Here is an 11,319-nt window from a genome sequence, read left to right on the forward strand (position 1 = left end):
CAGAGAGTGAGACTGGGCCTGGGCTGGGCTTTGGAAGCCTCAAAGCCCCACTCCCAAGGATACACCTCCTCCTGCAAGGCCACGCCTCCTCCTGCAAGGCCACGCCTCCTAATTCTTCCCAAACAATTCCATTCCCTGTGGGCTAAGCATGCAAACATATGAGCCTATGAGGGCCATTTTCATGCAGGCTACCACAGTGATCTAGTTTCTGGAAATGTGCTAGCAACTGTGGTGGGAATGACAGGCATTTTCTGGTTTCCTGAGGTAAATCCCATGCCTGGGCTGGAGTCAACCCACCTGATCCTAAGGCTCAATTTTATTCTCACAGTAGAGGCTTGCTGCCTGCCCCTGGTGGCCACACAGGGATCCTGAGAGGATTTCACCAGGCCTCCTTGGCGGCAATGAGGCTGAGGTAGGTGCTATCTGCTCAGGACAGGTCCCCAGGTATAGTGTTGGAAATTCAGCTCAGAAAAAACAAGTGTCACAGACAGACCCTGCAGACTTCACCTCCCTGCACCATGAGGCCGGAGTGAGTCAGAGACTGGGGCTGGAAGGGTCAGTTATGGCTGAGGGCAAGGAGGACTACCTACTCCCCTGTACACCTCCATTTTTATTTTTATTTTGTGGGATGTAAGCATTATAGGGACACTTTGATGCTCTTCAGGCAGAGCCCAGCGTTCTCCGCTACTGCTCTCCCGTGACCCACACAGATAACCAGAGCCCTGGATCAGGAGTGAGGCAAAGACAGAATAGAGGAGGGAAGCTACATTTGCTAAAAAAGGACACCTTTTCATCTGTGCCTTCAACAGTCTTCACCTGTGGGTCCCTCCCCATGAAAGGGATCTTTACATCTGTCTGTCTGTCTGTCTGCCTATCTACCTATCCATCGTATTTGGGGGAGGTGTCGGGGGGGGCGTAGTTAGCTTGATTCATCTTTTACAGAAGACCCAAGTTCAGTTCCCAGCATTGCCATGGGATGAGTTTTTTTTCCCAACACCCATATCTGATAGCAGCTTCTGTGTAACTATAGCTCCAGGGGATCCACACTGTCTTCTGGCCTCCAAGCATACAGCTTGGGTGTCTGTGTGTGTGTATGTGTGTGTGTTTCTCTCTGTCTCTCTCACTCTGTCTCTCTCTCTCTCTCTCTCACACACACACACACACAAACACAAGTGAAAAATTTAAAAATTGCCTTGGAAGGAACTGGAGAGATGCCTCAGCAGTTAAGAGTGCTGGTGGCTCTTCTGGAAGGCAAGGGTTCAATTCCCAGAACTTACATAGCCACTCACAAACATCTGTAAACTCCCTTTCAGGGGATCCAATGTCCTGTCTCCTGTGGGTACTGTATGCACGTGGTGGTATGTTTTGTAATGCAGTGGCATGATGTGCTGGGAGGGGGTGCTTTAGCGGGCTGTCTTAGTCAGGGTTTCTATTCCTGCACAAACATCATGACCAAGAAGCAAGTTGGGGAGGAAAGGGTTTATTCGGCTTATACTTCCATGCTGCTGTTCATCACCAAAGGAAGTCAGGACTGGAACTCAGGTCAGGGAGCAGGAGCTGATACAGAGGCCATGGAGGGATGTTCTTTACTGGCTTGCCTCCCCTGGCTTGCTCAGCCTACTCTCTTATAGAACCCAAGACTACCAGCCCAGGGATAGTCCCACCCACAAGGGGCCTTTCCCCCTTGATCACTAATTGAGAAAATGCCTTACAGTTGGATCTCATGGAGGCATTTCCTCAACTGAAGCTCCTTTCTCTGTGATAACTCCAGCTGTGTCAAGTTGACACACAAAACCAGCCAGTACACGGGCCCATGCTGAGGCACACCCCCCCCCCCGCCCCCCAGGTACCAGCTGTACAACTGGTCTAGGATAAAATGAAGTTTATTTGGGGCATGAGAGAGGAGAGATAAAAAGAAGTAGTTGGCTAGGAACACATTGGGGGAGGGGCCAGAGAGGGAGGGAGGGAGAGAGAGAAAGAGAAAAGGAGAGAGAGAAGCCAGTCCTTTTATAGCAAGCCAGGCTCATACCTGGCTGTTGCTAGGGAACTGTTGGGCGGAGCCTAGCAGAAACGCTAATACAGGGTGCATGGACATACATGTAGGCAAAGATCCATACATATAAATAAGAAAAATTTTTTTTCATTGCCTTGGAGTCTTCAAGGTGAAGATGTAGCTTTCTAGACAGAAAATGCTATAATTCAGGGATGTGTGGATTCCAGGACCCTTCATACCCCACAGGAGATGTCATGCTTGTCCTAGCATTGAGCTACACACAACAAGAGTTGGGGTCTACAAGATCTATAATCATGGGGACAGCAATGTCAACACTGACATGCCAGGGAATAGCAGTACCTGACTGGGCATAGGTGGTGGCAGAGTTAGGGCCACCACGTCATCAGTAGGTACATATCCTGTGTAGAACTATTACATGTTTTTGTTTTAATCCCAGGTGTGGGATATGAGGCTGCTTCAGATTGTTCACATCAGCTGACTATGATTTGCCTCGTGCTCTAGCAGAGGCATGAATTTGCCAGCAGCAGATAGTTTCTGCAATTGTGTGATGTTTGGGATTCTGAGGACTTTTCAGAGGGTATATAAAAGCTAGGGCCCTGAGAGGTAGAGGGTTGTTGGTGGATGTTGTTCTTGGTGTGTTCAGTAGTTGTGTACAAAGAAGAAACAACAAGAAGAAATTAGATATCCTGACAGCAAAGATCAAACTTACCCCAAGGAACTTGATGCCCCTAATCAACAGGAAGTAGTCTAACAATTATGTTGCCCCTCTCTAACCTCTGACTTTGTTCATGGATCTCTTTCCTCTATCCTTTTTTCTCTCTTATCTGGTCTTGGGTGGGGATTCAAAGGGTAGAAGAAACAAGAATCCACAAAGTAGCCAAATCCAGCTACAATGTTTCCTGTTCTTGGAGAGGGGAGTTTCTTCCTACATTGTATCTATGTCAGTGGCCAGGATGGGCCATTGATAGCCCAAAGGAAGGGACTGTGCCCATAGGCATGCAGCTAATGACCTGGCTGTGAAAGATGTTGTCATCCAACAGCAACATGCCTTGATCTTTCTGGTCCTCAACATCTTTTGCTATCACCAGTTCATCCATCCAGCACTACCTGGAGGAAGCATCCACGGGCCTTGTCCCTCCATTGCTCATCCTTAAATTATGGCAGGCCCATTTATCTAACTGCCTACCTTTTGTTAACACATGAGGAGACAAGGACCATAGAAGATCAGCATGTTGGTAGGAGTCACAGATGTAGCTGTTTGGCATTTGAATTCAGGTGCATTCCTCCTGTTGTCTCCCCCAGGACTGTTCTATTTCACTCCTTCACACAATGTTCTTGGGAATAGAGGCCACTGTAAGCTGCAGCTCCATGGGAGAGAGGTCTGTGGATCAGGTGGCTGGCTGTGTTGGATGGGGAAGGGCGTGATCAAGGGTGAACAGGAGAGAAGTGGTGCCACTGTGAGCCATCCACAGCATGTGAGCAACTTTAGGGTGATCCTCTACCATTTTGAGCCTGATCTCTTATAGCCCAGGCTGGCCCTAAGCTCTCTGTGTAGCAGAGGCTGACCCTGAATTCCTGCTCCTCCTGCTTCCGTCTCACCGGATCTTTCTTTAATCTTTAGTGGGTCCACTGGATGTGTTGAGCCTGGAACCACTTCCCCAGTGAAGTGAGCCTTTAATGACTGGACAGAAGACTTTATGAGTGTAAGGAGGCTGCTAGGTAGGGGCAGGCTGGGTCTTAGGTCCACCTCTCCTCCATGTTCCTTCAAGGTCAGTGTCTAGCGTCTGCTCTTTGCCTTTGTGATTCAGAAGCTCTCCCTTCCTACCCATGACTATGGAAGTTTACAGTTGCTTCTAGACCCTCTTGAGATACCTTGTTACATGGAGATCATTTATTGGGGTTGACCTAGCTTCCAAGAAGAGCTACCCTGAGTATATGGACATTTATGCCCATGCTGTGCCTGTTCTGGCTGAGCATAAACAAGTTCCTTAGACAGTGCATATGCACCCTGGGCAGGAAGTCACACTCCGCTGGCTCCTCTCTGGGGACTGTTCTTGCTTGCAAGATCTTTAGACTTGTGCTCAAGGAGTGATAGAGCTTCTAGACCATGGGGTGGTGGGATGGATGGCAGGGAATAAAATGTGGTATTGTCCTTCTGTCACCTTGAAGACTGTGCAGGCTGAGCACTCTTCTGTACATATCCGGTCTCAAGACACCCCCTACCACAGATATGTATGAATATATAGCACACACATGCACACATATAGCACATGCTTGCACCCACTGTATCAATGGGAACTTTATTCAGTAAGTCAGTTTTTAAATCATTAGAAAAGAGGCAGGGATGAGGGAATTTAGAATCATGGGAAGAGTCTGTCAGAGATGGGGAGTGGGAGGTCTTCTTGGTAGCCTGAGACCTCCTGGTCCATCACACTTGAAATGTCAATCATAGATCATAGTTCTGAGTATCCATAACAATCTGTTGGTTTGCTTAGGAAACAGAATGTTCAGTCCTGCCCTTTGGAATTCTAGTTCCTTAGTGGAACATGGGAGATGCCAGTACAGATAGACCAGGCATTAAGAGAGTCTAATGGGGGTCTCCAAGAACAGGGATGATGCACGCTTACTGAGCAACAATCATTCCTGTTGATGGGCATTGTGCCTAGGAGTAACACTGCCTCCTTGGCTGGACAGCCCTGTCCCACATAGGCTCTGTCTGCCTCAATTGAGCCTAGGTGTTGTACAGTTTAAGGGATGGGTAGATGGACAGCCACTGGGAGGACCATGGTGCCTCTGAAGAAGGAAGAGCGGGCGTGAGAGTTCAGTCAGCTGGGAGGTGTTTCTGCTAAGCCGGACAAGCTGATTCTGCCAACCCAGACAACGTTGGTGCCAGACCCAGTTTTTGCTTTCTCTGTGGCTCCAGGAGGAGGTGAAGCTGTTGGGTCTTTGCACTGGAAAGAGGTGGAACTCAACACATGAAGCTAGTTCCTGGGATCCAAAGAGCCAGGGCAAGAAGTTCCAACCCATCTCCAGAGCAGGGTCTGGCCTCTAAGAAACTCAGATTTCCCAGGATCCTCTGACTTCCATGTTTCAGTCTTAAGGGGGTCCCTCTCTTAAGGAAGTGGGAAAAAAATTCCTGTTGATTCTATGTAAAGGTGAGGTCTCAACACACACATGCATACACACACATACACCACAATGCCCCCCATGTGTGTACACATACACATATACATGTACACACGTGTATACACACATGCACACATACACACGAATGCAAAGACGCATGCATATAAATACATGTACACACAGACATATGCATCACCCACACAGACATGAACATACATATACAGGACTCCACAGCCCACCTTCTCCTTCTCCATTGCCTTTGGTTTTAGGACATTTCTCTGTACTATCTAACTGAGACTGCAATCTAGCTCCCTGCCTCAATTTCCCTACTCATGGACTATGGTGCTAGGTTTGTTACATGCCTTTTTGGAACTTTGGGAAGGGGAAGGCTGGAATTTAGGTAGAAGCTGGTGGAAGGCACCTTCCAGGGAGGGGAACCTTGAAATGATGGGCCATGCATAGGCTTGAACTAAAGACTTGGGCTATCTTGGTAGAGAAACAGGCTGTGTTCCTAGAGCAAGGGCCATAGTACAGTGTCCCTGGTGTAAGATGGTTGGTCCCTCTGCAGCTTTTCTAAAGGCCTGTCACCCTCCCCAGAGCATGACGGGAACTTTCTGAAACAAACGGCATGAGACTAATCCTCATTACCCCATACCCCTATTCAAGGTCCTTATCCTCCCCTCTGGATGACTGGCCCACCCTAAAATGGGGGTGGGGGAGGGATAGAGCCCTGAGCCAGCTCTTCCCTGCCTCTTCCAGGCTCTCTCTTTGCAGCCAGCTCACCAGGACACTGCCAAGTATGCTCTGTGCCAGGATGGAGGCTGGGCCTGGGGGCTGGGGCCCTAAGGGTTAGTGACTGCCAGGGGTCCTGAAGCCCTTTGCTTGCCCTTCAGAGAGCTTAAAACTTCCCGGGAGAGGAACAGCTAGCCTTGCTGGGTTGTCTGAAGAGGTGGGGGAGGAGGGTGTCCGGATCTGTTCCCCTTGGGGGCCCAGGCCAACACAATAGCCCCTGGGGCTGCCACACTCTGGCTTAAGTAGTTGCCTAGGCAACAGCAGGGACCAGCTTCAACCAATCCATGGCAGAGACTGGTAGGGGGAGGGAGATTAGGAGAGAAGCGGGTACTGTCCCCTTGCTGGATCCTATATAAGGAGGAGGGATGGGATCGGAGTGCTCTGGACTTGACTGTCCCTCCTGTGGACTTAGGGACAGAGCACAAAGATGCTTAGAAAAGGTTCCTGCAAGCCTGGGTCCTGGGGCAGCTTCTGGGCTATCCTGGCCTTGGTGGGACTGGTCACTCGTGCAGGTGAGTCGAAAGTACGGGGATCAGGTGCCTGGTAAGGAAAAAGGTAAGGGTTGGGGGCAGGAACTTCTGCTAGGAGCTACATAGAGCTGGCCAGGAGGTGGAACCAGCCAGCCAGCCCCAGAGAACACGGAGAGACTGGACCTCTCCAAGGACAGAGGGCACATAGCCTTCCAGGGAAAGAGGCTGGGCAGCAGGCAGAAGTCTTAATGGCAAAAAGACCCTCTATTGTTCATTGTCTCCGGCAGCTGGGTCCAGGCAGAGGCTGCAAGGGAACGTCATCAGCATTTAGGTCTTTCGGAGTGACAGCTGCGGAGGCGGGGCTAGGAGGCGGGTCTGGAGTGACAGCTGGGGAGGCGGGGCTAGGAGGCGGGTCTGGGGAATTAACCACCAGCGGCTGCTCCCTCTCTCCCCTGCTGGGTCTCCCTCTCCCACACACAGATGCTCACTCTTAGGAGCCTTCCTTTCAACGATCCACACATAGGCCCTGTGCCCACTCTGTGTGTGTGTACACAAGAGCTGCCTGCTGGTGCCCTTCTGCAATTGTCAGACCATTAACCGCCTGCTTTTCCCAGTTTGCAAGGCTCACTGCACTGCTCAGGCTGGGGGGGGGGGGTGTCTTTTCTATAACTCAGCATGTGTCCCTATCTGACCCCAGAGCTGCCCTGAGAACACAAGAAACAGGCCTCCCTGGAAGGGAGATGCTAGCTTCAACACTGTTACCCCTGGAATCCTATTCCTTCATTGTTCACCCATGGTACTTCATTGGGTCCCTTACTGTCTCACCGAGTAGGGCTGGGGCAGTGCTCCTCATTGTGGAGTGGTGATGCAATCCTGTAATCCCAGCACAAAGGATGAAGGAGGGAGAAGGATCAAGAGTTCAAGCCCAACCTCAGTTAATCATGAATTCAAGGCTAGCCTGAGCTACAAGAGACCCCATCTCAAAAAACTAAAAAGAGAACAAACAAAAAAAAAAAAGAAAGAAAGAAAGAAAAGAAAGACAGAAAGAAACGCTATGCCTGCTGTCCCAGCTTTGGTCTCAGTTTGGTCTCCCTAACCCTGGCCCTGGCCCTGAGCTCCACCTGCTCATTCCTGCCCAGGTCTATAGGGTTGGCTGTATTCCTTTGTCTCTGGCTGGTTCCAGGCTGCTCACTTGTGCATTTATTTATTTTTAAAATTGATTTGTGTGTGTGTGTGTGTGTGTGTGTATGTGTGTGCTTAACACTTGATCTACTACTGGCTATGGAGTCCAGGCTGGCCTTGAACTCCCCACCCTTTCCTGTGTGTACTTACTATGTGTCTGTTCTGCCCCCTTGAACTTTCCTGAGTGTGAGAACTGGGTTAGGTTCATTCACTGCCGCATGACAGCCACGTAAGTTCTCAGTACCCAAGGCTGTGCCACCTCTGACTGGTTTCTTCACCCTCCCCCTGGGGACCAAGTACCATGGACATCAATCAGTTCACAGAAACATTAACTGGTCCACGACTTCTGCCTGACCAGAACATATTCTGCTAAGAACATACCTCCAAGTCTGCCTGGGGCCAACTCATCATGAGCTAGTTTGTGGACACTCATGTAGGCTCCCCACCCTTCTCCCACACGCTGCCACCATGCCACCAGTCGGTCCCTCTGCAGTCTTAGTTGGAAACACCAGGCCGGTTGCCCTCTCAGGCTCTGCCATGTCCCTTCCTGCTGCAGCTCAGAGAGCCGATGTGGGTGGGGAGGCAGCAGGCACCACCATCAACCACTCCCACATGCTGCTCCAGCGACTGCAGGACCTGCTGCGCCAGGGCAATGCCAGTGATGTCATCCTGCGGGTCCAGGCTGTGGGCACTGACGAGGTCCGAGCCTTCCACACCCATCGCCTGTTGCTGGGGCTGCACAGTGAGCTGTTCCGGGAGCTGCTGAGCAACCAGAGTGAGGTTATGCTGCGGGAGTCCCGGGACTGTGCCGCTGTCTTTGACAAGTTCATCAGGTACATAGGGGGAGGGCACCATCCTGCACCCAGTCCGTGGCTCCCTGTCTCTCCACCTTCAGGGGTGCAGAAGTCTGGCCTTACTGGTTATTATATCGACTTTCAAAAGTCCTAGCATGACATACAACACAGGCTTCCTTTATCCCTCCTTCCGATGCCCTCCCTGTTGTGGCCTGTGTCCCTTTCTGGCCTTTGGGAGTCCCTTCTGAGCTACTTCCAAACCCGGTCAAGAACACTGATAGAATCAACAGATTCTTGGTTGGTTCCAAGTGCCTTCAATGCCACAAGGCTTTGAAACCACAGGGCTAAGGAGCAGAAAGGTCAACAGGCTCGGTCACCTCTCTCCTTCCTGCACAGGGAAAGACTGTAAAATGCTCTAAGGAGGTAACCCTGCTCTAAGGGCTCAAACAAGGTGGCTGCAGGATTCCAGACAACACCCCCAAGTTCCAGGCAACAGGAAGAGGGATAAAACAGAAGGGTTTCACATAGAGCCAAGCGGGGTGCTGTGTGCCAGTGGGACTGTCAGGAAGAATGAGGCAAGGGGGTGGGCAGCACTGTAAGAGAGCCAGGGACAGTAAAATGGCTGAGAGGGAGAGGGAATCCAGACAGCTGAAAAGCCTGACCAAAGAGAAGCCGACAGGGAACAGGAAGTAGCCTGGGTTGGCTGTGTGCTGTGTGTAGTGAGATTTTTCTCAGCCTCTCACGGTGACAACATTCCGGAGGTGGGCTCTTCCCCTTTCTTAGGCATCTTGGGATTCCTAAGTTAAAGGACTTGCCTTCTCTAGCAGCAAGGAGGAAGTCAGATGGGCATCTAAATCCAGATTGTGTGGACACCAAGGTTACTGGCAACCTCTTCTCGTTTGAGCTTAGAGTTAGATATGAAGTGGATGCTTAGTAAATGCATGTGATTTTCACAGCACCAGAAGCTAAAGATGTCTGAACAGGCCAGGAGGGAACTTAAGAAGAAAACATAGAAAGCCTCAAGGTCCATTCATCCTGTTTGTTCCTTACAAAAATGGCTGTGTCCCCTCTGGGTTCTGGGGAAACTTGCGAGGGTAGTGTAGGTGGCCTTGACAATACTCAGTCCCGCCGACCTTCCTATCTCTATTTTTATTTTTTTTAAATCATATTATTAGCATGTGTGTCTGTATAAGTGTATGCCACATGTAAATGGGTACCCTGCTCTAGCTAGAAGAAGGCTGGAGTTACAGATGGTTTCCGAGACACCCAATGTGGACGCTGGAGACCGAACTCCGGTGCTCTGGACAAGTGCTCTTAACTGCTGTGCCCTCTCAGCGGGCCCCTCTCCAATTCCCTTCCAGGTATTTGTACTGTGGTGAGCTGACTGTACTGCTGGCCCAGGCTATCCCGCTACACAGGCTGGCCACCAAGTACCGAGTAGCATCCTTGCAGCGAGGCGTGGCCGACTACATGCGCGCACACCTGGCGGGAGGCGTGGGCCCCGCTGTGGGCTGGTACCACTATGCTGTGAGCACCGGGGATGAGGCTCTGCGTGAGAGCTGCCTGCAGTTCCTGGCTTGGAACCTTTCTGCCGTGGCGGGGAGCGCGGAGTGGGGCGCCGTGAGCCCCGAGTTGCTGGCGCAGCTCCTGCAGCGCTCGGACCTGGTGCTGCAGGATGAGCTGGAGCTGTTCCACGCGCTGGAGGCGTGGCTGGGCCGCGCGCGGCCGCCCCCTACCGTGGCCGAGCGAGCGCTGCGCGCCATCCGCTACCCGATGATCCCGCCTGCACAGCTTTTCCAGCTGCAGGCGCGCTCGGCCGCCCTGGCGCGCCACGGCCCGGCGGTGGCAGATCTCTTGCTGCAGGCTTACCAGTTCCACGCCGCCTCGCCGTTGCATTACGCCAAGTTCTTTCACGTGAACGGCAGCGCCTTTCTGCCGCGCAACTACCTCGCCCCAGCCTGGGGCGCCCCGTGGGTCATCAACAACCCGGCTCGCGACGATCGCAGCACCAGCTTCCAGACGCAGTTGGGACCCAGTGGTCACGACGCGGGTCGCCGGATTACCTGGAACGTGCTCTTCTCCCCGCGCTGGCTGCCCGTCAGCTTGCGGCCCGTCTACGCGGACGCCGCGGGCACCGCGCTGCCTGCCGCGCGCCCCGAGGACGGGAGGCCGCGACTGGTGGTCACGCCAGCTAGCAGCGGTGGCGATGCGGCGGGCGTGAGCTTCCAGAAGACAGTGCTGGTGGGTGCGCGCCATCAGGGCCGCCTCCTGGTGCGCCACGCCTACAGCTTCCATCAAAGCAGCGAAGAAGCTGGCGACTTCCTGGCCCACGCCGATCTGCAGAGGCGCAACTCGGAATACCTGGTGGAGAACGCGCTGCATCTCCATCTCATTGTCAAGCCGGTGTACCACACCCTCATCCGGACTCCCAGTTAACCTCTGGATTGAGAAATAAGGCCAGGCCTGGATGGCGTACCAGGGTGTCAAAGTGACTGTTGCCCTGGGCCTTGGGTGATCAGGTGCAGCCGGTTGGGACTAGGGTGGAAGGCAGGTGAATGTGGTAGACAAAATGGCTGTGGTTTCAGGAGTGCCTTTTCCAGCTAATTTGAAGGCAGCATTCTTGGTACAGAATAAACCGATGCTCAGAGGGGCCAGGTTCTGAAGCAACTTCCGGGTCTCAAAATGTCTGGGGTTCACATACCCTCCACTGGCTCCTCCCTGCCAGACACCCCACCTGGACATGAATTAGGGCGGGGAAGATTGATTGCCAAGGGTTTGGTCCTGGCAATCTCCCTCTTGGATAGGAACTTCCACATTCGAGCTGAGGTGCTCTCTGAGCTGCAATCTCCAGGGGGCAGCCGCCCCTGTGGCTTGTGGGACTTTTTGCCACTGCCCTTCAAGTCTCTGGCCTTTGTGAAGGGTCCAGGGTAGTGAAAAGGCC

The 11,319-nt window shown here is 52.3% G+C and overlaps 1 protein-coding gene across 3 annotated transcripts in view; it reads left to right on the top strand.

Annotated features, from left to right (window-relative positions):
- Positions 1 to 11,190, top strand: part of Btbd17 (BTB domain containing 17) — a 28,225-nt gene extending 17,035 nt beyond the window's left edge. The window contains exons 1-3 of one of the 3 annotated variants that reach the window (XM_021178212.3): positions 4,321 to 6,444; positions 8,141 to 8,417; positions 9,740 to 11,190. In XM_021178212.3, the coding sequence (XP_021033871.1) occupies positions 6,360 to 6,444; positions 8,141 to 8,417; positions 9,740 to 10,814 (1,437 nt within the window). In that variant the 5' untranslated portion in view covers positions 4,321 to 6,359 and the 3' untranslated portion in view covers positions 10,815 to 11,190. Of the gene's footprint in view, positions 1 to 4,320; positions 6,445 to 6,476; positions 8,418 to 9,739 lie in introns of those variants that run through there. The other 2 variants (XM_085829433.1, XM_085829432.1) reach the window with 2 other exon arrangements.
- The last annotated feature ends 129 nt before the right edge of the window (positions 11,191 to 11,319 follow it).

The sequence above is a fragment of the Mus caroli genome, unplaced genomic scaffold (assembly GCF_978045245.1).
Source record: "Mus caroli unplaced genomic scaffold, Mus_caroli_1 scaffold_13, whole genome shotgun sequence".
Lineage (NCBI taxonomy): Eukaryota > Metazoa > Chordata > Mammalia > Rodentia > Muridae > Mus > Mus caroli.